This window comes from Salmo trutta, chromosome 33 (genome assembly GCF_901001165.1).
Source record: "Salmo trutta chromosome 33, fSalTru1.1, whole genome shotgun sequence".
Lineage (NCBI taxonomy): Eukaryota > Metazoa > Chordata > Actinopteri > Salmoniformes > Salmonidae > Salmo > Salmo trutta.
Window position 1 is genome coordinate 12,423,521 of NC_042989.1, and position 27,266 is coordinate 12,450,786.

A 27,266-nucleotide genomic window follows, 5' to 3' on the forward strand; every position below is an offset into this window, starting at 1 on the left:
GAAGCTGATTAAATAGCATGATTATTACACAGGTGCAACTTGTGTTGGGGACAATAAAAGGTCACTAAAATGTGCAGTTTTGTCACAACGCCACAGACGTCTCAAGTTGAGGGATTGTGCAATTGGCATGCTGACTGCAAGAATGTCCACCAGAGCCGTTTCCAGAGAATTGAATGTTCATATCTTTACCATAAGCCGCCTCGATTGTCATTGTAGAGAATTTGGCAGAATGTCCAACAAGCATAACAACCGCAGACCACGTGTAACCACACCAGCTCAGGTCCTCCACCTTGGTCTGAGGGGGGAGGAATCTTTGAAATTGTTGAATGTTGCATTCATATTTTTGTTCCGTATAGAAAGAAACACAGCTGTCTATATAAGATCCCACAGTTGACAGTGCATGTCTGAGCAGAAACTATACCATGCAGTCCAAGGACCTGTCTATAGATCTCCGAGATAGAATTGTGATGAGGCATATATCCGGGGAATGGTATAAAACAATTTCAGTGTTGACAGTTTCCAAGAGCACAGTGGTCTCCATCATTGGGAAATTGGAAAAAAATATGTTACTACCCAGACTGCCTAGAGCTGGCCATCAAACCAAACTGAGCAACCATTCAAGAAGAATCTTGGTCAAATCAAATTTTATTTGTCACATGCGCCAAATAAAACAGGTGTTGACCTTACAGTGAAATGCTTACTTACAAGCCCTTAAGCAACAATGCAGTTAAGAAAATACTCAAAAAGAGAGAGAACAGTCTATGACTAGGGTGGCTGGAGTCTGACAATTTTTAAGGCCTTCCTCTGACACCGCCTTGTAGAGGTCCTGGATGGCAGGAAGCTCGGCCCCGGTGATATACTGGGCTGTAAGCACTACACTCTGTAGTGCCTTGCAGTCGGAGGCCAAGCAGTTGCCATACTTGGCAGTGATGCAACCCGTCATAATGGTGTTGGAGTCGTGCCTGGCCGTGCAGTCATGAGTGAACAGGGAGTAGAGGAGGGGACTGAGCACGCACCCCTGAGGGGCCCCCGCGCTGAGGATCAGCGTGGTGGATGTGTTGTTATCTACCCTTACCACCTGGGGCAGCCCGTCAGGAAGTCCAGGATCCAGTTGCATACGGAGGTGTTTAGTCCCAGGGTTCTTAGCTTAGTGATGAGATGTGTTGGCACTATGGTGTTGAACGCTGAGCTGTAGTCAATGAATAGCATTCCGACATAGGTGTTGCTTTTGTCCAGGTGTGGGGAGGCAGGTAGCCTGGTGGTTAGAGCATTGGACTAGTCCCCGAGCTGACAAGGTAAAAATCTGTCATTCTGCCCCTGAACAAGGAAGTTAACCCACTGTTCCTAGACCGTCATTAAAAATAGGAAATTGTTCTTAACCTCTTGGCGTTCCCCTATGATAAGGGGCGCTACAGCGATTTTTTTTTAAAAATTCGTGCCCATTTTAAAACGGCCTACTACTCAAACTCAGAAGCTAGGATATGCATATAATTAATACTTGTGGATAGAAAACACCCTAAAGTTTATAAAACTGTTTGAATGGTGTCTGTGAGTATAACAGAACTCATATGGCAGTCAAAACCCCGAGACAGATCGAAACAGGAAGTGGAATTCTGAATTGCGGACTCAACTTCCTCACGTTGCCTATTAATCACACCGTGAGCTATGGTTCATTGAGCACTTCCTATTGCTTCCACTAGATGTCCCCAGTCTTTACAAAGTGATTTGAGCCTTCTACTGTGAAAACTGACAGAATGACACGCTGTGGAACGTGGTCACACGGAGAGGGCCATCACCATTATGACGCCGCCGCCCCTGGTTACCCTCCCCTTTCGAAACGTTTTGAAACACAATGCAATCGTCCCCCTCGAATCTTATTGGAGCTCTAGTTGAAAAACGCCCTAAAGATTTATTTTATACAACGTTTGACATGTTTGAACGAACCTAAATAAGAAAAAAAATGCATTTTGTTGAAAGAGTAGCCCCGCGCACGTCGGAACTTTTGGTGCAGCCTTCAGAACGTGCTAACAACAACAAGCTAATGGAACATAAAGCATGAACTTTTTCGAACGAAAATACATTTGTTGTGGACCTGGGATTCCAGGAAGTGCCTAAGGATGAAGATAATCAAAGGTAAGGGATTATTGACAATAGTATACAACACTAGATTTGATATGCGATTGTTCCAAGATGGCGCTGACCAGTATTGCTAGCCTATTGTTCTGAGTATCGCATCCCCTTTTATCGCAAAGTGTGATTACCCAGTAAAGTTATTTTTAAATCTGGCATTACAGGTGCTTTCAAGAGATATTCATCTATAAATCTTAGAATGACAATATTACATTTTAAAAATGTTTTTGAATAGTAATTTAGTAAATTGTAGCGCTGTTTCATCGGATGCATTTGGGACGGAGGCCGCACAGGGGTTAACTGACTTGACTAGATAAATAAAGGTAAAAAAATAATGTTTTTAAATAGGGCAGAGTGGAGTTCAATAAAGATTGCATCATTTGTGGATCTGTTGGTGCGGTACGTAAATTGGAGTGGGTCTAGGGTTTCTGGGATAATGGTGTTGATATGAGCCATGACCAGCCTTTCAAAACATTTCATGGTTACAGACGTGAGTTCTATGGGTAGGTAGTCATTTAGGCAGGTTACCTTAGCGTTCTTGGGCACAGGGACTATGGTGGTCTGCTTGAAACATGTTGGTATTACGGACTTGGACAAGAAGAGGTTGAAAAAGTCAGTATAGACAGTTGCCAGTTGGTCAGTGCATGCTCGGAGTACACGTCCTGGTAATCCGTTTGGCCCTGCGGCCTTGGAATTTAGCTTGTCTGATAGGCTCGTGCCACTGGGCAGTTCACGGCTGTGTTTCCCTTTGTAGTCTGTAATAGTTTTCAAGCCCTGCCACATCCGACGAGCGTCAGAGCCGGCGTAGTACTATTTGATCTTAGCCCTGTATCAGACCTGCCAACCCTGTCCAACTTTTTAGAGTACCAGACGTGCGCGGCAAATTGGAGATTCATGTGCTTAGACAAACATTATGGATCACACCTGGTTCAGTTTAGTCCTCTGAAAAGGTATTTACAAAACATAAATAAAAGATTCATACTCATAAGTACAGAACATATAAAATAAATATATTTTGTGTGGAATTAGCACAGATTATCTGTATGTTTATTCCATTACATGTGCAGTGTAGAATGGAGATAATTATCTATAACGTTTTTCTTAGCACATGCCCCCACGTTTAGTCTCTATAGCAGAGTAACGCTTGTCACCTCTCAAACAGGGCCAATCACTAGGGCCAGCTCACAAGTATTAGGTTTTTAGACACGGTTCCTAATCAACGCTAAAAGCAAAATTATTTTGAAAACACAAAAACAAATGATTGCATCGACACAGACCGCAAACTGGCCACACAAAGCTTAAGTAGGGTATGCTGTTTGCTAGAAGAGTCCGCTGTTTCAGCCTATGTAAGTGTCTATTGTATTTCTTTGCAGTGCATAAATCATTTCAGATTTTCTCAAATCTAGTGCAACGGCATTTTAGAAGCATTGCCTCTATAGCTAATACCAGACAGTCACTCATTCTTCATCGCACAGTCTTCTAAACTCCCAACTCCATTTAATGCCAAGATTTTTATATTTATTTTTGATTATACTTTTGTAATGCTTTTTGTGACATGGATCATAATTACAGTTACAGTCTACCAGGTTGCGTTATCCTCAATGTTACGTGGAAAATACAACTAATGGGACGCAGAATTAAATGTATATCACACTCACACAAATGCGGAGTTATTTTTCGTATTTGCATTTAATTTCTTTCACTAGCAAATGCAAGTGAACTGTTGGCACTTTAGAGCCCACTGAATGTCCATCTTATGTTTGCTAATGTTAGCTTGAAACAATTCGTGTTTACCTTTCCACAACAACACAGAGTCGAAAAGGGATTTGTCCATGTGTTTACATACAGCTGATAGTCAGCAAACTCAGCATCACAAGAAACAGGAGGAGGGGCAGACACGGGGCAGCTACGTCAAATAATAATGTATTAATCTCCATTAAATCTTGACACAAACTCCGTAAATGTCTGTATGTTGCAGCTTGACAATCAAGATGTTAGATTTACTCAGTGGATATATTTTTTTTTATAAAAAATTGTTTAAAAAGAATAATAAATCAGGCCCTATTCATTTCTGCATACTTTTAACTCGGATCTCGTACATGGACAGAATTGCGTAGTTGGTACACAAAATGTGTGCATGTTGGCAAGTCTGCTGTATTGACGCTTTGCCTGTTTGATGGTTCGTCGGAGGGCATAGCGGGATTTCTTATAAGCTTCCGGGTTAGTCCCACTCCTTCAAAGCGTCAGCTCTACCTTTTAGCTCAGTGCGAATGTTGCCTGTAATCCATGGCTTCTGGTTGGGGTATGTACGTACAGTCACTGTGGGGAGGATGTCCTCGATGCACTTATTGATAAAGCCAGTGACTGATGTGGTGTACTCCTCAATGCCATCGGAAAAATACAGGAACATATTCCAGTCTGTGCTTGCAAAACAGTCCAGCAGTTTAGCATCTGCTTCATCTGACCACTTATTTACAGACAGAGTCCCTGGTGCTTCCTATAGGGATGCTTTTCCCACAGCAGATCCTCGATGAGAACCTGCTTCAGAATGCAAACAACCTTAGACTGGGGCAAAGATTGAAGTTCCAACAGGACAATGACCCCAAGCATACAGCCAACGCAACGCTTGAATGGCTTCAGAACTAGAATTCATAAGTCCTTGAGTGGCCGAGCCAAAACCCAGACTTGAATCCCATTGAAAGTTCCAAAATTTCTAAAAACATGTTTTCACTTTGACATTATTAGTGTGTAGATGGGTAAGAAAAACATATAATCCATTTTTAAGTCAAGCTGTAACAACCAAATGTGGAATAAGTCAAGGGGTATTAATAATTTCTGAAGGCACTGTATGTCCCATCTTTAGTCCACAAATTGAGAATAAGGCAAGTGACAAAACAGAAAACAAGGACTACTGACAAATGTGATTAACGTATATCAAATCATGGATGACATCTCGATTTATTTGCAGAATAGAATAGATATGGACCATCCTAAACCACTGATTACAATCGGTATACAACCATATTGCTTTGACATAACTTGTACTGTTTGCCACACATTTCAACACAGCGTTGCAATACAATACAATATTCTATAATGGCTAGCTACAACTGTACGCTTCCAATCTGTCCAATGATGGAGTAGAAACAAGCCAAGGCATGTTAGCTACTCTGCATCAACAGAAAAAGTCGCGAGCTCGCTTCGGTAGCTTTGGTTTAGCTGTAGCATCAAGCTACTGTATAGCCTAGCTAGCTAGCCGACCAAATGTCTCATTTCGACTTACCACTAACAATCCGCAAGTGTTTCAGACGTGTCAGGACATCTTTTTTTGGATCCAACACTTTCTGTGTAGATTTTTTGACGTCCCCATGAGGCTTTTTGGAAAACATTCCGAAAGCAGGAGACGAAAGAATTTGTAGGGAGCAAGCCCCTTCTAATCTTCTTCAAACGATAGCTAACCACAAGTGAGCTGTGGGACCGTTGTCATTTGATGTAACGTTACTGCGACCTAACAGTCTTATGGACGATAAAATGTATATAAATAGATAAAATTAGTTGAGAGGTGTGCATTTTCCAGAAAAAAAGCGTATGTAAAATGTTGCTACCCTCTCCGTAACACAACCAACACACCTCTCCGCAAAATCTCAAAACATGGCGGAGTTTGAGATATGAAAAACAAGGTAATGGAAATCAGAGCAATTCAACTACGTAATAGAGTAGCGAAATCCTGTAGTGGCTGGTTTCATTCATTAACACATTGTACATGACATTCAGAACCTAATAAATGGCATAATGTTGCCCAAGCAAGAAATCAATCTGGAATTGTAATTTCAAAGATCACTCAATGAAAACGCTAAAGTTTGACATTATATGGAAAAGTGAATGATGGCTTTTTCTTCAAGTGTTTATCATGCTGACCTGTCAGACTTCTGTCTGTGTTCTGTCTAAAAAGAGGCAGAGAGAGATCTGTCTCAGAGAGAGATCAAGTGTATATTTCACTTGCTTTGGCAATATTAACATATGTTTCCCATGCCAATAAAGCCCTTGCATTTAATTGAATTCAGAGAGAGAGAGAGAGAGTTGTTGCTGTTGTTTTAATATTTTTATGTGTATCACTCCGCTTTGACAACATTGACCATGTCATTCGTGCCATTAACAATTATTGAATTTGAGAGAAAGAGAGACCAAAGCGGTGCCAAAAGCTTGACAGTGGAGGCAACAGTAATTAGGGGGTGGGGGAGTGGATATAACTCCCTTTCTCCAAATGCACTGATTTGATTGGAACTGGACAGGTAACAGCACATTACCTGAAGCCATGCAACACATTGCTTTCCCCTGTTCTGTGATTTCAGTGGTGATCTGAAAGCTAATTTAGCAAAGTGAAAGTAGTGTAGCTGGATATTTACTTACATAAGGTTTCGCGTAGGCTTGAATTATCAGCATATTAATTGAAAATTCTAGAGAATTTTCTCATCTAAACTTTTCCTGATTTGATTTATATGGTCTAACGTGGTGCGCCGCTTTGTCAAACCCTGCGGAGTGTAGTTTGATTCCTCCCTTTTTGTTCGATTACTTAATGGAGAAGTCGTAAAGAAACTACAATTCCCTAGCATCGAAATATACGTCGATTACTTTAGGGGGAAATCGTTTTAAAGAAACTACAATTCCCTAGCATCGAAATCTACGTCAACCACGCACCAGAACGAACGTGACAAGTTACCACAGCCACCGTAAAAATTTAGGAAAACAAAAAATTAGGTTGTTGATCTTAATTTAGGGTTAGGCATAAGGTTAGCATTGAGGTTAGGGTTAAGGTTTAAGAAGATACATTGTAGAAATAGGCAGGCTTTAGACATAATTAAGGCGTTGTGGCTGTGAGAATTAGTCAGTGACGACCCCTAGTGTCACTGCACTGACAGTGTGGACCACATTTATTGTTTGTTTTAGCTTGGACGCTTGCTGGCTAAGTTTAGCTAGCGTTCCCGTCAAAACTTACCGCTATTATTCAATCAGACATAAAACTATATTATTTATCTTTCTTTATGCTACACATTTGATTCATTCTTTTTTATCACATCAATGTCATCCGATGAACTCCTGTGTGGTTTTCGAAAGCTAGCTAGTGTTAAGTATCTTATTAGCGAACGTACATTTTTGGTGTTTCTGTTTAGTCGGTTTTATTCTCTAGCTAACGTTAGCTAGTGAACAGTTTTTACAACGATTTGTAGCTACCCATTAACGTTAGCTAGCATTGTTATAGCTAGGTCCACATTTTATCTGGCATTGATACAACCATTCTGATAAAAATCCACGCAAGGAAGACAACATGCCGGCACATTCTCAAGAAAAGGAAGGGAGTAACCGGCATGAGGAGATGGAAGTCGATTATCCTGAACAAGAGGGGAGCAGTTTAGACGCGGATGACACTGAGAGCTCGTCCGTGTCAGATGATGGGGATAGCTCGGGTAAGAATTGTTTTACCAACCTAGTTTGTAAGCTACAAGTAATTTGCATAGCTACAGATGTTATAAATGCAGCTAATATGTTTAATTGATATATTGGACATCATGCATGCATAGTAGAGATGGACGATGACGACAGTGAAAGGAGTGCCTTAATGAAATGACAAATCTGGAGAAACTATTTGGAGACCTGAAAGACCAGCAAGTCACTGATTGGCATTGAACTTAGAAATATTGTTCTAAATTCCATCAGTGTGTCTAACAGATGAGTGTAGCTAAGGTTAACCAATTGCAACCAATGTTGTTTCTGTTCAGGTTGTACAAGGAGAGGTTGAGTCAGGTCGACGAGAAACTCCAGGAGGTGATTGTAGGCAAGGCTTTGGAGTACCTGGACCCCTGGAAAATCTGCAGGAGAACATGCAGATCAGAGCAAAGGTTGGGGGTAAGTCTGTTGCAAGCTAATCTTTGGATCACGTTATTTATGTAGCCTTAAACTGATTTCACAAATTGCTGTCGCATTGAATACCAGAGAAATAAAGGTTTCCTAGTTGTCATCCAAAAGTTGAAGGAAATTGCATAAACAGTATACTGACATGTCTCACTGTACAATTATTTTCCTTCCCAGGGATCTATGGGGGGGCTCTGTGTACAGTCTGTAAGAAACAGGACTGTGTAAACCAAGCTGCTTTCCAGCACTGGGAGGTGAGCATTGCTGCTGGGAAGTCCACATTTCATAGATCTACCCATGTCCCAGGGATGCAAGCTAGTCACCTTTTGGCGAAATTTGCCGTTTTGGAGCCAAAATGGGTAACCTACGTGATTTGTGTGGATCCAATGAGAAACGTTTGGGAGGGGGGGGCTTTGGATCACTACTGGCTGTAGTAAGCGAACGAGTGATGCGCTTGTGGAGCAATACTGGCTGTATCCAAGGCTCATTCAATCATTCACATAACAACAGAATGCAGCGCAGCACGCAACTGAAGGAAGAAGAGACAACCACATTTCTTACAGAATCAGCGCGCACACTGGAAAGGCAGCTTGCCAGTTACAGCAGCGCATCCCCTGAACAATAACGAAGAGGTAACGTTAGGTGAGAAAGAAGCCTGACCACGAAGACGGAGGTGAGAAGGAAGATGAAGCGTACTTCATAAGCTGTAACCGAAAAACAACTGGCATTTGGAACATTTGAGGTGAGGAAGAAAGTGTGGTGGCACAAGTAGTGTTAGCATTGTTAAGAATATTCCTAGCTGGATCGAATTCTCCGTTAGCCAGCCAGAGAAATGTTGAACAACATTAGCCAATTTATCTGATCAAATTATTGAGTTTATGAAAATTAGCTGGCAAATAAAGTCAGACAGCTAACGTTACAACATCAGATGAGCTAACGTTAGTGACCTAACCATTTCGCTATAGTATTAACTGGTAATATGACTCATTGCCGTTCTTCAAGTTATAACGCGTTAGTTGCTTACTGGACCCTGGCAATCTGTGTGAAATGTTAACTAGCTAACGAACTAACCACTATCTGTTAACTAATGTTTTCCCTCTACAGTATGTGGTTAATTTTCATAATGAGAGAATTAGGTGAAAATGAGGCGTTGCTTGTTAAACAAGTGGATTCAGGGATCAAGTGTACTGTAGCTGGAGCTGGGCCTGGCTTAAGCTGGATGCCACTATAGAAGTGAAAGGATATAACCTCAGGTACCGTCAAGTCATTACTAGAGCGCATAATCCAGCTGTTATATGGCCACTTCCCCAGACACAGTTGCAAGCCCTGGACTAAAATGGTATTTCAATCGAGATTATTAATTGAGCTTTGCCTGTTAGTCCAGGACTAGGCTTAGTGTGTGTCCAGGAAATTAGCAGATAGTGCCATGTCTTAATCTTCCCCCTTCATTGACCCTTCGTTTCTCACACAGAGCTCTGGAATGATGAGCTGCAGTCAAGGAAGAACAAGAGGAAAGATCAATTTAGTCCAGACAAAAAGAAAAAGCCAGTCCTTGTGTCAGATATCCTCTTTCATCATCTAAGTCTCAACAGAAATGAGTCTTGCATGCAATATATTTTTTAGAACAATCTAAGTCTGTGTTGTTGTCGTGTGTGCTTTTACTTGTCCACCCCAAACCACTTTCTGTACATACCAATATTTCCTTAACATTTGTACGACCATATATTATCTACACGTTAAAAGACTTGGATATACTCCAGGACTGGACAGCAATCAGAAAGGTACCTTGCCTCTTAGATGCATAGCATGGTTTAGATATATATGATTATTATGATCATATTTTAATAAATATATATCTTACAGGCTGTGGCTACTTTGGGACCTCACGGCGGTAAGACTGATGGCAGACTCAACTTCTCTTTTGAATTAAAGAATTGTGCTGTAATGTCATCACTGTATTTTGTTATTGTCTGAGATCCCGTCTCACCCCTTCCTGTCTTTTTGATTTTCTAAACCAAATCATAAATGCATCATGTGTAAATAAACTCAATTTAACATTAACAAGTATAAGTGATAAGTTAGATGTTGCTATACTTACTTGGAAGTGTGTACTTTTTTGTGACTAACAACTCTTTTTTTTGTTGTTGCACCAAACATTATATTCCAGTCACCACCAATAAGAATGTAAAGCAGCAGCGTAATACTCGATCAGAAGAGGGAAAGTTGTTTTATGATGGAGAATGGTACTGCCGTGGACAGACGATTTGCATTGACAAGAAAGATGAATTTCCCACAAGGTGAGGATGCCGACATCCTGGGGAAGTATTATTTTTGTAATGCAAAGTATTATTTTGTTATGTCTTTTGTCTAATCATTTCATCATTTCAAAAACATTGGATATTTCGGGATTTTGGCAATGAAGCCCTTTATCTAATACCCCAGTCAGATGAACTCATGGATTCCATTTGTCTCTGCATCCTAGCGGTAGTTTTGTGAGCCAATGCTAACTAGTGTTTGCGTGAACAGTCTAGAAATTACAGCACTTTTTGTACATAGTCCCCCCCCATTTTATGGGACCAAAGGTATTGGGACAAATTCACTTGTGTATTAAAGTAGTCAAACTTTTAGTATTTGGTCCCATATTCCAAGCATGCAATGATTACATCAAGCTTGGGACTTTACAAACTTGTTGGATGCATTTGCTGTTTGTTTTGGTTATGTTTCAGTTAATTTTGTGCCCAACAGAAATCAATGGCAAATCATGTATTGTGTCATTTTGGAGTCACTTTTATTGTAAATAAGAATTTAATGTTTATAAACACTTCTACATTAATGTTGACGCTACCATGATTACAGATAGTCGTGAATGATGAGTGAGAAAGTTAGATGCACAAATATACATGCTGACCTCGCACCATTACAATAACTGGAGGTTAACATTTTTTGGGGGGTGTTATGATATTTCTCCTCATCATTATTCACGATTCATTCAGGACTATCCGTAATTAAATTAAAGCTGAAAGTCTGCACTTTAACCTCATAGTCATTGTATAATTTAAAATCCAAAGTGCTGGAGTACAGAGCCAAAACAACAACAACAAATGGTCACTGTTTCAATACTTTCGGAGCTCACTGTATGTTCCAATGCCATCTTTAGTGGGCAAGATAAAAACAGATATGGAGAAAATGAATTTCCAGACTCTGATTTTCTACAGGTTTGCCTTAACAGTAGCTCAAAGCCATAGCATAAATGTACAATATAAATGGACCAACACTGTTAGATCTATAGAAAGTTACAGTATATCAGCCTCCAATGTACTGTAACCTTGCCAAATATCCATTATTCTCTCTTGCCATACCCGTCTCTGCAAGTTCTACTTCTTGTATTTTTTAATCACCTATTATATTACTGGTAGGGTACCTGAAATGACTGTCTATATCTTTAAGTTGGCTAAATGTCTTGCACCTTCCAATGTAGTATTAATTTGTTTCTTGCCGTCTGTCTTAATGACACTCATACTGCACTTTGAGATGCTGTGTGTTGCCTAGAGCAGAACCAATATGTGTCTTAAAGATGTAGTCCAGGATCTTAAGTGGATGATGTAATACACAATTGTGCACAATTTTCAGGGACCTGTTTGGTTCATGAGAACTAATTTTAAAACTACTGGCTCAAATTATACAAAAGCTCTGGAGCATAATTTTAATGTACAAAATAAAGTGGGCCTGCATGTTTTAACCTTTTATATTGAGCAGGTTTTACTAAAGATATGCCCCTTAACCATAGAGAGCTGGAGTAGTATCTGGAGTAGTTTGGAGATTCCAATAGATAAAAGTTCTAGCAATACAGTCTACCACAGCCAGTTTCTCCTACCTAAACAGCCAAGTGTTATTATTCATATGACTTGGGTTAGAAGGCTTTTTTACTTGCCCAAACTCTACTGCCAAGAATAAGCTCAATATTTTAAATGTGTATTGTAGGGCACTAATGTGAATGTTGGTGTGAAAAGAATGAACTGTTTTGTTCTTAAAACTTACTTGGAAGGGATATGTTTGGAAGCAAGATTTCAGCATGTAGTAAAGCCTTTTGGGATAAAGTATCGATATGAATGTGTGGTATTAAAGTATTTCTATTTCATCATGACTGCCTGGTTGTACATTGTAAACATTAGAACAGTTGGCTAAACACAACAAACATGGTGATATAATACATAGTTATGAATATGTCCTTACATGCATTTTTGAAAATGGCAATAAAACCTGAATAAAAACATTGACAGTTCAACATCTGACAGATGTGAGAGTGACAGCTACCGGGGGTGTCGCTGTTTCCATTCCAACCCGTACCGCAGCTGATGATTCGTGGCTGTCGTGTTTTGGTCTCTGCTAACGCCGGAGTCTGAAGATGACAGCGAGAAAGTCTGGGTCACGACTCGAGACCGAGATAGAACGATGCCGTTCGGAAGGGCAATGGGACAAGATACCAGAGCTTGTACGGCAGTTGTCTGCCAAACTAATATCAAACGGTAAGAAATATGTCTGCGATTCGTGATTTACTTTTGCTCTGCGGTTCATTCAGCGATTTGGGGCCTGGACAGGGAGCAGAATCCAAGGGCTTTCTTAACCACGTCAACGTGAATGCAATTTCCATTGCGAGTTGGTTCCAGCTAGCCAGCCATTTCTAGGTCATCTGTAAAAACGAAATAATTATCTTGAAAAACCGTAATGGCTTATAACTATTTAGCGAAAACACCAAAGCTCATTTGAGTGTGCATACGCGCTCACTTCCTATTTCTTGTTTTGACAGTTTTCTGTAATTTAAACCAGGGCTAGCCAGCCTAGCTACCACCGTGTGCCTAGCTAAACTTGTCTTGGGCAGAGAGTATTCCCGGCTCTATGCATACTGGTTGAACGTTCTCACCCAGGAAAATGTTCTAAATATTTCACTGAGCTAGCTAGCTGTCTTACCAGTTGCATAAGGTAGACTCCATAAACATTGTTTAAGAATCGAACGTTACTTCTGGCTGCATATCAATGACATCATAACATCGGGGCGACTAACTATTTAATGAAATCAACAAAAACTCAATTGAAATCTTTGAGCAATGAGTATCCCTCAAGGAGGGGAGAAATATTTGCGTTCTTGGCAGATTTGGGTTCCGTTGGTCGTCACTAGTTACCACAGCCACAAAGTCATGAACCTGCCTATTTCTAAAATGTATCTTCTTAAAATCTAATTTGACACCTAATCTTAACCACACTACTAACCTTATTCCTGACCCTAAATGAAGACTAAAAAGCACGTTTCTGTTTTCATAGATTTTACGATATAGACAATGTGTACTTTGTGACTGTGGTAACTAGTGGAAAACCTGTAAGCAGGAAGTCACTGAGATGGTATGATGATGTCATATTGCTGACTTCACCTTGAAATATCTTATTTTGGAATTAATGTATGTTTTTTGATGTAAATTGACAGGCATACCTATGTCAGTCAGACCAGAGGGTCTCACTCTCCTGTCATGCAAAATGGGCCAGTTAAACTCATAACAAACTGGATTAGCCTACAAGTCACCTTAAAATGATAAAAAGTGTGGCATTGAGGGGTTGAATAACACTAATACTACTAATCTTGTACAAACCTAGGCCTATAATCTTCTTCTAGTCTTACAAACATTGCACCACACCAGGCTTCTCAATGTGTAGTGAATTGTCTTTTTGCATCAAGGAGAATGAGAGAGTTAGCCTGCCCAGTTCCAACCAGCAGTTTTGGTCCTCCCAATTTAGAGCTCGCCAATTTGTAGTCTTTATAACCGGAAATGAGTTACTTCTGGTTCGCTCAGCCATTCCTATGGGAAAAGACTAGGGTTTTAGGATCAATGGCGAAAATAAGGTCTGAGGTTAACACAGGCTTAGGAGATCTTATACGTTTTGTTCTTTGCTATAGTATCAGTCAGTTAACATGATATTCATGAATAATGAAGCCTTTATGTGCTTTGTTTTTTAAATTTGATTACATACGTTAAATGCTTCATAATTCACAAAGTGAGGTTTGCTGATGAAAATGATCTCGTAGAACAAAACGTGTAAGATCTCCTAAACCTGGGTTCAACACAGACCATATTTTCGGCATTTATCCCAAACCGTACAAAAACTCCATTCATTTCCCCAATGGCTTTGTCCAACGAACCATGGCGAAGTTAGTCCCTACAAAAAGACGCCAGTAATATTGCTTTCTCTTCGCTCTTATCCCTGAGTCATTCCACCTCAAAAAGGACAAGCGAGAGGATTTCGACACCCACCATCTCAGATTGTTCTGAAGTAGTTCCTGTAGTTAGAAACATAAGATTAGCATTCCTGAAACATATTATTTTGTTCAAATTATATTTAATCTCTAAGAAATTAAACTAATTGATTGCCCCCAAATTGGCCATTTTAAATATATAGGATTCATATAATCTTCAATAAGTATAGTACCTAACATCCGATTTGGACCATAATTCCTCCTAATATTGAGGTAGCCTAGTGGTTAGAGCGTTGGGCCAGTAACTGAAAGGTTGCTGGATTGAATCCCCGAGCTGACAAGGTAAAAATCTGTCATTCTGCCCCTGAGCAATGCGGTTAACCCACTGGTCCCCTGGCGCCGAAGACGTGGATGTCAATTTAAGGTAGCCCCCCGCACCTCTCTGATTCAGAGGGTTGGGTTAAATGCAGAAGACACATTTCAGTTGAAAGCATTCAGTTGTACAACTGACTAGGTACCCCCCTTTCCCCTTAAGACATGAGGAATCCAATAAAATGATCAAAAGCCACCCACTGACCCCCCCCACACACACACACACCCTACGCCAATCCTACCCCAAGAACCTATATACAGTTTCAGTTTTCTATGTCTGACAAGTAGCATGGAGATGCTGCTTGTAGTATTGCTTTTTAATTTTTTTGTAATTTATTCCCTGTGAATCTAGTGATGGGTTTTTCCCCTGTTCAGAGAAATTAGCCATTGAAGTCGCTTGCACTATTTACCATAGTGTGAAAGTACCGCGTTATGCCCACTAGATGCCACTGTTCATGCTACTGCCACCACATCCATTTTACTGGTCTCTTGTGCTTATTAAATGGATCACAACTTTTTCTTTGCAACTTTGGGTAGAAAACCAATAGCCTTTGCTCATGATGAAAATAAATTGTATGGTCATCCTCACAATTCAAGCCGGTCATCCTCACAATTCAAGCCAGTCCTCCCTGAAAGCAATTCAGTTTGTCCTTCTCTTAGGCTTAATTTGTGTCCAGGAAACGACCCCTCTGTGTGTGGTTTATTCTGTTAAAAAAAAGGTCTGGATAAGTTAGACCATTCCTTGTATACAAGCAAACCATTAGGCTATAGCAGTTCTAATGGTTTCAATGTTATGGTCTCTGATGGTCTTCAAATAGTGAAAGTCCCAAACACACACTGTATAGCAGGGATCATCAACTAGATTCAGCCGCTGGACAATTCTATATATTTTTTGAGCAGATGGTTAGAGGGCCAGAACATAATTACAAAAAATGTGTAGACTCAGACTGCAAATTGAACGCAAGAAGATCAAACAGAATATTTTACTAAAACGTAATTATTTCAAACCTTGCTTACGTTTGTATACGGTCACATATATCTCTGTATTATGCGTGGCAATGCTTTGGAACAGAGTTCCTAATTTAAAACTACTTGGAGCTGATTTGCTGGTGTTTTTACAACAACAAAACAATTGAAATAATGGTATTGGTTTGGGTTTAATGGTAAATGTCACTAATCACACTACATATAGAGATGTTTTCTTATTGAGAATCATGCGGCAGGGTAGCCTAGTGGTTAGAGTGTTGGGCTAGTAACTGAAAGGTTGCAAGTTCAAATCCCCGAGCTGACAAGGTACAAATCTGTCATTATGCCCCTGAACAAGGCAGTTAACCCACTGTTCCTAGGCTGTCATTGAAAATAAGAATTTGTTCTTAACTGACTTGCCTAGTTAAATAAAGGTAATAAAAAAAATGCTACTACCATGCAATGGTTTTAATTGTATTATTTTATTAGGGTTGTCACAACATTTTAGTCACTATCCATTAGGTGGCTTTTGACCATTTTACTCAATGATAAGAATAAGTTTGGTCCAAATTGGATGTTGGGTACTGTATTTGTTGAATATTATGTGAAGCTATAAATTAAATGGAACAGTTTGGGTGCAATCAATTAGCTTGATTTCTCAGAGATCAAATTAGATTTCAGAACAATCTGAGATGGTGGGTGTCATGGCTTGCTGAAATTATGACCCGCTCCCTATCAACTTTTCTGAATACTGATGCTGTAGTATTGTACAGATTGTTAGAGAATCTGCATATTACTCAGGGTTGACTGATCTGCCTTTACTGTGATATATTATTGGAACATGTGTGTTGTCATTCCACCTATGACTGGTAGTTAGCCTAGTTGGTAAAAAGTCAGTGGCTTGTTCTAGGTCATATTCATTAGTGAACGTCATAGCAAACTTTTTGCGCTGGAAAACAAAAACACGCTTGTTATTGGACAAGGTCAGGTAGTCCTTCCTGGTTTCAGTCCATTTCCTTACATTTGGTGCCTATTGAATACAAGACCCTGTTGAACTGGGAGGGTAGTCTAATGTTACATGTCATGAAGCATACTAGAGGTGTAGTCTAAACTGTGTGTTTCAGATGACCTGGGGGAGCTGCTGCTGGGGGAGGCCAAGCTCCAGCAGTACATCAAGGAGAACCCCATCAAGCAGGGGGCCAGCCCCAGGGGCCCAAAACCCAGGCTAGTGGAGGTCCACAAGCACCTGACCGCTGCCCTGGACCGAGGGAACCTCAAGGTAGCTGATGTAACACAGTAGACTTCACCTATGACCATTATATTAGTATACATCTGTCTACTTTTCAGTCTAGTTTAGTCTTGTAACAGTGTTATAACAGTCTAGTTCAGTCTTGTAACAGTGTTATAACAGTCTAGTTTAGTCTTGTAACAGTGTTATAGCAGGCTAGTTTAGTCTTGTAACAGTGTTATAACAGTCTAGTTTAGTCTTGTAACAGTGTTATAACAGTCTAGTTTAGTCTTGTAACAGTGTTATAACAGTCTAGTTTAGTCTTGTAACAGTGTTATAGCAGGCTAGTTTAGTCTTGTAACAGTGTTATAACAGTCTAGTTTAGTCTTGTAACAGTGTTATAGCAGGCTAGTTTAGTCTTGTAACAGTGTTATAACAGTCTAGTTCAGTCTTGTAACAGTGTTATAACAGTCTAGTTCAGTCTTGTAACAGTGTTATAACAGTCTAGTTTAGTCTTGTAACAGTGTTATAGCAGGCTAGTGCCGTCTTGTAACAGTGTTATAACAGTCTAGTTTAGTCTTGTAACAGTGTTTTAACAGTCTAGTTCAGTCTTGTAATAGTGTTATAACAGTCTAGTTTAGTCTTGTAATAGTGTTATAGCAGGCTAGTTCCGTCTTGTAACAGTGTTATAACAGTGTAGTGCAGTCTTTAATGCTGAGCGATTAGTGCTTTTTGAGGTCTGTTTCGGTTCGATTATTAAAAAGTAATCACGGTTTTCCATTTTCGTTTCGATTATTTGGATTGAATGCTTTAACAACACAGAATAAAACAATTATTAGAAGTCCTGTGATGGTAGTGACTGCCCATTACTGTTTATCATTAATCATCATTTATTCACATTACTTGAATAAGATATTTTATTTGATAACTTTATTATTTAATTCCAAGTCATTGTCTAATCTCGATGGAGTTCCTGCCTATGCTGCCTGATAAGATCACTGTTTTAGTAATTTTTAAAAGTAAATAAGGCATACATTTCTGACTGCTGAATACCAACTGTAAATCACTCAAATCATGTATTTTCAGGTAGAGATACCAAGCGAAGCAACAGCTGCTCTATATCCACGATTGCGCATTCTTCTCTCCGTCTCTGTGTCTGCCCCACACTAACCTAATGTAGCAGGCGTAAAACAAACAGACCAGACAAGGGGATGCGTAATGGATTATTGTCATTGTAGTTAATTACCAGGTTTTATGCACTAAATTACCTATGATATTGGCCTGTTGGAAACAACTCCCTACTACATCTCACAGTTCAAGCTGGATCTGATTTATCTCTAGAGAAACTGTGCAATGTGCGCATTGAGCTCACAGAAAACAAACGGCCAAAATGGAATTGATATCGGTCAATTAGTTGTTTAAAAAACGAAAAATAACTGAAATTCCAGTTAATCGCTCAGAACTACCACTTATAACAGTATTCTAATACTGCAAAAGGTAACACTGGTTTAATCAGTATCTGGCTTTACGCTCACTGCCTTCCCAAACTGAGAGAATCCCCTTTGAATTATAGAATGCTGCATCACTCCCTCGTGCAGCTTTGATGCCCTCTTTTTCTCTGAAGCGTGTACATTCAGCTACACACCTTTGTGTTCAGGAGAAAACAACACAATCTGTCTCTTCTCTTTCCTTTCGTGCCTAGCCGGACTACATGCAAGAGGCCAGCATGTTAATGGCCAAGCTGTCCTATGTGGAGGGAGACTACAGTGAAGCCATCAACCAGTATGGCAAAGTGACCCTGGACGAGCTGGCGCTGGTAGGAGCCCCTGTCTACCGTCTCTCCATGATCGCCGAGGCATACGCTACCAAAGGTAAGAGCCTTGGGTACCAATTGTAGTATGCCTTCACATTACACCAGTCCGGGTTTTTCCTGGCTAAAAAAGAGGCATAGGTGGTGGGCGTGATAAAACCTCTGGGTGGCCCGCCCCAAAATACCCTGTGCATGAAGAACCCTGCAAGTATTTCCCAAATCAAAATCTAGACACTTTTTTTTTTCAGGGGGACAGAGGTATGGTTAGGGAAACACTGCATAACCAGTGTTTTCCGTTAATGCATGGGGTAGCCAGCCAGGGAGTTCCGGGCAGGGGTGGTCCGTTTTGTTGTTGTTGCAGAATGTGCTCTATTTTGATGGCCTCTGGTACATTCTAATGCCTTGATTCCATTCGAAATACACAGGTGAATTATTGAATACTTTAACGACTTTACTTCCCAGATTGGTAAAGTTGATGAGTTAATGAGTTGTGGTATTGATTAGAAAGACTTTACAATAACAATTACTGAAAATGTATGAATTCAGTGTGTTAGTTTTTTTGGATATCGTTTAGGCCTATATGATCAGGACTATTTTCTAAGTAAGATAACCTTTTTTAACATTCAATCTGTCTTCTCTTGAGGTTAAAGTCATTTTTACAGCGTTACTACAAGATATGAATTGCCACTGATGTTTGTTCTTAAAATTATGAATTTTATTGTCTCTGCTGCTGTGGACACAGGAAAACCAATGTAATTTGGGTGAACTATCCCTTAGAATTTGGCCTGTCAAATTGGCCTGTCAGGGGAGGGGACAGTATGTTTCTGAGTCACAGAGTTTCAGACCTGTCAATCAATTACTGTGGGTGGGAATTTGGCAGAAGGAAGGCGATAGATTAGTAATACATTTATAAATAGTAGTTCATCTTTCAAGTTAATTTATTGTGGCAAAAATAAATCTAGTCTACTCTTTCAATTTAGTTTATTGTGGCAAAGACCTAAGAAAAAAGGTTATGTTGTGTCAAGTAAACATGGATTCCCTGTTGAGAAACAATATAGAATTGCAGTAAATGAGTTACCCCTGCCAGATTGTGCACCCCCAAGTCTAGTTAAATAAAGGTTAAATAAATAAAAAAATACATAAAAGTCAGGTACCCATGAATCAACCTACAGGTATGATTTGAAGAATGAAGCAGGTGTTAAACATGGGCTTTGCTACTCAGAAAGCAGCAGTTGACTACTCCATTGTCAACACTTTAATCAAATCAGAAGCCTATATCAATTTCTACAATACCATATAAGTATCATGACAGTAGCTTTTATAACCTTCAATCTGTTTTCTTGTATCATATTTTTGACCAGAATGAGGCTCTCTCTCCACTACCTATTGTTCCTGCAGTGAGGATTCAACATCTTCATCAAATGTTTTCATTATTTATCTGCAGATAGTCACCAAAAAGCAGTATTAGCCTACCAGTATTCAAATTAGTGTGCCAAATGAATGGCTCTCTCACCGATGCAATTTGGTTCCATTCACCTAAAAGAGCTGTTCAAAAAGAGCCGAACAACCCATCACTAGTCTACCCTGACGAGTCACTTTAGCAGACACTGGCAAGTCTCGACATGGTCTTTGAATCCTAGGAAAATACAAACAAGATCTTTAGTTTACTTGTCCCGACACGATACAATAGACATATAACTACGTTGTATGATTTCTGAATAACAAAGGGATATAGGAGATGGACTTTATTCAGTTCGTCACCTCTTATAAACTAGTCAACACAAGCAACAGTAAATAGCCTACGCACCCCGAATCCGTGGTTGGCTGTAGGCCTATGAAACACGCAAAAGAAAATAAATGAATGTGCCACAAACAATAATGAAGTGGATTTCCACTCATTGCCAGTTGCGTGTAAATTCACTCGCAGGAGTAAATGAAGCATCATGCGCTCACTCTGTGAAAATTGACTGTAGCCAATCACAGTGCACAAAAATAACACCGGTACTGAGAGGCGGGACCGACAGACTGACAAACCAGCAGTGTTTCTCTGTCATCGCTCGCTTTGTGACTGACAGGCGCCTGTCCTATCAATATACTGTATAACTAGAAGATGCATATTGTTCATTCTAGTGGGAGAAGGCTATGCAGACTTTTCTGACTAGCAAATGTAAACTTCTTTTTAAATGAAAAGTGGAAAAAGTAGCCGGTTGACGATTAGTCTATCGGATGTTAAGCCGACCGCCAGCGCTTATGGAAAACACTGCATAACCCTAGTTTCTATTCAACCGCCTAGCCTCAGCTCCATCTCAACTCTGCAACACTGCATAACCCTAGTTTCTATTCAACCGCCTAGCCTCAGCTCCATCTCAACTCTGCTTCACTACATAACCCTAGTTTCTATTCAACCGCCTAGCCTCAGCTCCATCTCAACTCTGCAACACTGCATAACCCTAGTTTCTATTCAACCGCCTAGCCTCAGCTCCATCTCAACTCTGCTTCACTGCATAACCCTAGTTTCTATTCAACCGCCTAGCCTCAGCTCCATCTCAACTCTGCTTCACTGCATAACCCTAGTTTCTATTCAACCGCCTAGCCTCAGCTCCATCTCAACTCTGCTTCACTGCATAACCCTAGTTTCTATTCAACCGCCTAGCCTCAGCTCCATCTCAACTCTGCTTCACTGCATAACCCTAGTTTCTATTCAACCGCCTAGCCTCAGCTCCATCTCAACTCTGCAACACTGCATAACCCTAGTTTCTATTCAACCGCCTAGCCTCAGCTCCATCTCAACTCTGCTTCACTACATAACCCTAGTTTCTATTCAACCGCCTAGCCTCAGCTCCATCTCAACTCTGCAACACTGCATAACCCTAGTTTCTATTCAACCGCCTAGCCTCAGCTCCATCTCAACTCTGCTTCACTGCATAACCCTAGTTTCTATTCAACCGCCTAGCCTCAGCTCCATCTCAACTCTGCTTCACTGCATAACCCTAGTTTCTATTCAACCGCCTAGCCTCAGCTCCATCTCAACTCTGCAACACTGCATAACCCTAGTTTCTATTCAACCGCCTAGCCTCAGCTCCATCTCAACTCTGCAACACTGCATAACCCTAGTTTCTATTCAACCGCCTAGCCTCAGCTCCATCTCAACTCTGCAACACTGCATAACCCTAGTTTCTATTCAACCGCCTAGCCTCAGCTCCATCTCAACTCTGCAACACTGCATAACCCTAGTTTCTATTCAACCGCCTAGCCTCAGCTCCATCTCAACTCTGCAACACTGCATAACCCTAGTTTCTATTCAACCGCCTAGCCTCAGCTCCATCTCAACTCTGCAACACTGCATAACCCTAGTTTATATTCAACCGCCTAGCCTCAGCTCCATCTCAACTCTGCAACACTGCATAACCCTAGTTTCTATTCAACCGCCTAGCCTCAGCTCCATCTCAACTCTGCTTCACTGCATAACCCTAGTTTCTATTCAACCGCCTAGCCTCAGCTCCATCTCAACTCTGCAACACTGCATAACCCTAGTTTCTATTCAACTGCCTAGCCTCAGCTCCATCTCAACTCTGCTTCACTGCTTTACTCTACTTTACACATTCCAGTCCAGTCATTTTGGTGACTAGCTCGGTAGGAAGTGTCATCAGTCAATTCCCAAGGACGTTGAGCCTAATCTGAAACCAAACCTGAGGCTACGGCTGAGGATAGGAACAAGTACAAGATGTCCCGCTATGACCTCCGCGGAGTCATCAAATGAGCAAAAGGACAATCTAGGAATAAGGTAGAATCCTATTACACAGGCTTCCGACACCCGCAGCATGTGGCAGAGCTACAGTCCGTTACAGACTACAAAGGAAGACCCAGCTGTGATCTGCCCAACGATGCCTCTCTCTCCAAGACAAACTCGATGCATTTTTTTTACACGCTTCGACAATAACAACATCGTGTCAGGTGTGAGGGCCGCCACCGACCCCTTAGGATTGGGTAATCTTGCGCTCCGAGGCTGACGTGAGTAAGGTCTTTAATCAGGGTAACATCTACAAGGCTGCGGGGCCCGGCGGTGTTCCAGGGCTCGTTCTCAGAGCATGTGCGAACAGCTGGCAGGCATATTCACTATAATTTTCAACCTCTCCTTGTCCCAGTCTGTAATCCCCACATGTTTTAAAATGATCACCATCATTCCTGTTCCCAAGTACTCTAAGGCTTCATGCCACAATGACTACCGCCTTGTAGCCCTCACATCTGTAATCATGAAGTGCTTTGAGAGGCTGGTTACGGCACACATCAACGCCTCCATCCCAGACCCACTCCAATTTGCATACTGCCTCAACAGATCCATAGATGACGCAATCTCAATTGCACTCCACACTGCCCTCACCCACCTAGATAAGAGGAATTCCTATGAACAGCATTTTCACATTGACTACAGCTTAGCGTTCAACACCATTGTCCCCTCCAAGCTGAGGTCAGGGCTCTGTGCAAGCCAGTCAAGTTCTTCCACACCGATCTCGACAAAACATTACTGTATGGACCTCGCTTCGTGCACTGGGGCATTGTTATTCTGAAACAGGAAAGGGCCTTCCCCAAACTGTTGCCACAAAGTTGGAAGCACAGAATCGTCTAGAATGTCATTGTATGCTGTAGCATTAAAATGTCCCTTCACAGGAACTAAGGGGCCTAGCCCGAACCTTGAAAAACAACCCCAGACCATTATTCCCCCTTGACCTAACTTTACAGTTGGCACAATGCATTGGGGCAGTTAGCGTTCTCCTGGCATCCGCCAAACCCAGATTCGTCAGACTGCCAGATGGTGAAGTGTGATTCATCACTCAAGGGAATGAGTTTCCACTGCTCCAGAGTCCAATGGCGGCGAGCTTTACACTACTCATGCCGATGCTTGGCATTGCGCATGGTGATCTTAGGTTTGTGTGCGGCTGCGAGGCCATGGAAACCCATTTCTTGAAGCTCCGGACGAACAGTTATATTGCTGACGTTGTTTCCAGAGGCAGTTTGGAACTAGTGAGTGTTGCAATGGAAGACAGACGATTTTTACGCGCTTGTGTGGCCTACCACTTTGCGGCCGAGCCGTTGTTACTCCTAGATTTTTCCACTTCACAATAACAACACTTACAGTTGACCGGGGCAGCTCTAGCAGGTCATACATTTGATGAACTGACTGGTTGGAAAGGTGGTATTCTATGACGGTGCCACGTTGAAAGTCACTGAGCTCTTCAGTAAGGCCATTCGATTGCCAATGTCTGTCTATGGAGATTGCATGGTTGTGTGCTCGATTTTACACACTTGTCAGCGGGTGTGGCTGAAATAGATGAATCCACTAATTGAAGGGGTGTGAACATACTTTTGAATATATAGTGTATATCCTGATACCTAGTCACCTTACCCCTATACATATTTACCTCTATCACTCCAGTATGCCTGCACATTGTAAATATGCTACTGGAACTGACTGGTTGTATGTACAGTGAGTTCTAAAAGTATTGGGATAGTGACATTATTTTTTGTTGTTTTGGCTCTGTACTCCAGCACTTTGGATTTGAAATGGTACAATGACTATGACTTTTTGTACATAGTTCCCCCATTTTAGGGCACCAAAAGTATTGGGACAAATTCACTTATGTGTATTAAAGTAGTAAAATGTTAAGTATTTAGTCCCATATTCCTGGCATGCAATGATTACATCAAGCTTGTGACCTGTACAAATGTTTTAGATTCATTTGCTGTTTGTTTTGTTTGTGTTTCAGATTATTTTGTGCCCAATAGAAATCAATGGTCATTTTGGAGTCCCATTTTATTGTTAATAAGAATAGAAAATGTTTCTAAACACTTTTGATGCTACCATGATTACGGTTAATCCTAAATGAATCGTGAATAATGATGAGTGAAAAAGTAAGACACACAAATATCATACCTCCAAGACATGCTAACCTCTCACCATTCCAATAACAGGGGAGGTTAGCATTTTATATCATACCTCCAAGACATGCTAACCTCTCACCATTCCAATAACAGGGGAGGTTAGCATTTTATATCATACCTCCAAGACATGCTAACCTCTCACCATTCCAATAACAGGGGAGGTTAGCATTTTTTATCATACCACCAAGATATGCTAATCTCTCACCATTACAATAACAATGGAGGTTAGCATTTTTTTATCATACCACCAAGATATGCTAATCTCTCACCATTCCAATAACAGGGGAGGTTAGCATTTTGGGGTGGTATGATATCTGTAACTTTCTCACTTGTCATTATTCACGATTCGTTCAGGATAATCTGTAACCGTGGTAGCATCCAGAAGTGTTTAGAAACATTATATCCTTATTCATAATAAAAGTGACTCCAAAATGACAATGCATTATTTACCATTCATTTCTATTGGGCACAAAATGGTCTGAAACACAACCAAAACAAACAGCAAATGCATCCAACAAATGTGTAGAGTCACAAGTACTCATTGCATGTGATGAATATGGGACCAAACACTTTTAATACACATATTAGTGAACACATTTTTAGTATTACATTAGGTTTAGAGCTGGCAAGAAAGGCATTTCACTGTACTTGTGCCTGTGACATTAAAACTTTCAACGTAATATGTGGTGCTGAATCCCCTCTGTTCTTCCCCTGTCATTGAGAAAGTGCTGAGGTTGGGGTGAATGTATTAGCTACCTCTGCTGGTCTGGCCAGTCCGAGTCAGGACTTCGTGCCTGCCCTGCCGTGGCACTCCAGGACGCTGTCGATGTATGCCTACCGGGGGGGCGCTTAGCTTAGTAGATGAGAACACAATGTGACCGTCACCATCATCTCCTCATCAAGCAGGGCCTGTCTGTGGATGCACTCTGACCTCTCCTTTTAGAACTCTGAGCTAACCTGTTGGATTGACCCACTGTAAAATGCACATGGTTTTGACGGAGAAGTGGCGGCATTTAAATGTCCGTTGCTGTATACAGTGAGTGTACTTCTAAAGCTTGATTGAATCTGTTCCTAAGCTGTGACATAGGTAATCTAATCATGCTTTGGAACAACATTGTTACGAGTGTGTATTTGAAAATGTACATGACACGGAGGGAAAATGTGTTGTCTCTGAAATGAGGAAACTGACACAGCAGGACCAGTACTCTCAGCTTGACCTCGTATCCCCGGCAATGTGTTGTTTGGCCATGTGGTGGCGGTAGAGGTTCACTGTTGTGGCGAGAGGAGTCCTCCGCTCTCATGCAAACACACACATACCACACACTCTCGCTCTCTCAATTTCTAATGCAGAGCACAGTGGATGTGTCAGCCAGGACTGCAGAGCTTTGATCAGAGTTCTGACGGACCAGCAGCGTTACTGTGAGCTGAGATCGAAGAAGCACTGCCGTAGTGTGGAGCCTCAGCCTGTCCACATCAATACAGCAGCCTAGTGTGCACACACACACACACACACCTGTCCCCCTCTATACATACACCAGCATACCCTAGGGTTTACCACCCAACGATGCAAGCCAAGCAGTCGCGCATACAGCATACATCACTGTGGAACGACTACTTTGCGTAGGCAACCCTACCCCAAATAGGCACACACACAGATGCACACTTAGGGCTTGACCTGAATGTAGAAGAGCTGACTGTTTTTCTAAAGCCTGAAACATCTAGAATGAAAGTCTATTCAGATAAAGCTCTATTTTATGCTAACAGCGCCATTTCTTATCTAGTCCTTTATTGGCTTTGCAAGGCAGTGTTGACCACATCATCGGAGTTCATTAGTCAGTTGTGTTACATTGTCTGGACCAGCCATTTTGTTTGTCCGATGGGGGTTAATGGGAAGACTTTACTGCTGTAAAATGTTTATGAGCGTCCTAATCGAGAGGAGTGGAGGGGAGGAGGGGCTCAGGCCGGGCCTGTTTAGAGTAACACAGGAGCCCATTAGGCTGTTAAAGTGCCACAGTGGTATGAATAAGTTATGTGTGGCACGGCAACAGAGAGAGCAGAGCAGAACCCCACAACGACAAGAGGATCCACAGGCTGCAGTCTTTAACCCACCCGCACCGCCACCACCACCACCACCACCAGGGTATATCTTTATAAGGCAAAGACAGGCCTGGCCGCTGATGTCCCTCTGCAGCTTCCTCGCTGTCTTTCTGTCTCTCTCTCATTCGCTCTCTCTCTCTCTCTGTTGCCATAGTGGGTGATCGAGCATTTTCATCTTTCCATCTCTCTGTCTCTGCCGGCTCTCCTGTTTTATCTACGTATATACCTCTCTCTCCATCTCTCGCCCTCCATCTCCCTCTCTGCCTCCATTTATCGCTCTCTCAACACACAGCAGTATTCATGTTCCAGTCATGTCCTATAATGAGAAGACGTCTGCACCTCAATAGTACTGGAGGTTTCAGGGTGTGTAAAGCAATCATGAGGAGTTGATGGATGAACCGTTTGGCTTGTATTGTTTGGACCCTTTTAGTGAATGGCTCCATTTGAGCGCCACACAGTTGCCGTAGTCTTGTGTAATTCCAGAGACTAGACCTATTTATAATTCATTTGTTATTAAGGCTATCATCTGTTATTAATGGTTGTTTTAAAAGGGGGCTTTGGAAACTGCA

General features: G+C 41.3%; 2 protein-coding genes and 1 long non-coding RNA gene across 11 annotated transcripts in view; 2 read left to right on the forward strand and 1 right to left on the reverse strand.

Annotated features, from left to right (window-relative positions):
- The window catches only part of ralgapa1 (Ral GTPase activating protein catalytic subunit alpha 1), a 75,261-nt gene extending 69,460 nt beyond the window's left edge, over positions 1–5,801 (reverse strand). For 4 of the 8 annotated variants that reach the window (XM_029729816.1, XM_029729815.1, XM_029729818.1 and 1 more), the window contains exon 1: positions 5,414–5,801. In XM_029729816.1, the coding sequence (XP_029585676.1) occupies positions 5,414–5,519 (106 nt within the window). In that variant the 5' untranslated portion in view covers positions 5,520–5,801. The remainder of the gene's footprint in view (positions 1–5,413) is intronic. The other 4 variants (XM_029729821.1, XM_029729822.1, XM_029729823.1 and 1 more) reach the window with 2 other exon arrangements.
- A 929-nt stretch (positions 5,802–6,730) lies between these two features.
- Positions 6,731–10,582, forward strand: LOC115172405 (uncharacterized). Its single transcript, XR_003871433.1, has 6 exons — positions 6,731–7,595; positions 7,908–8,034; positions 8,218–8,782; positions 9,512–9,821; positions 9,904–9,931; positions 10,208–10,582. It is a non-coding gene; the product is annotated as an uncharacterized LOC115172405 (long non-coding RNA).
- Positions 10,583–12,397: 1,815 nt separating this feature from the next.
- The window catches only part of LOC115172406 (tetratricopeptide repeat protein 7B), a 60,010-nt gene continuing 45,141 nt past the window's right edge, over positions 12,398–27,266 (forward strand). For both annotated transcript variants that reach the window (XM_029729825.1, XM_029729826.1), the window contains exons 1-3: positions 12,398–12,566; positions 16,747–16,901; positions 18,553–18,721. In XM_029729825.1, the coding sequence (XP_029585685.1) occupies positions 12,446–12,566; positions 16,747–16,901; positions 18,553–18,721 (445 nt within the window). In that variant the 5' untranslated portion in view covers positions 12,398–12,445. The remainder of the gene's footprint in view (positions 12,567–16,746; positions 16,902–18,552; positions 18,722–27,266) is intronic.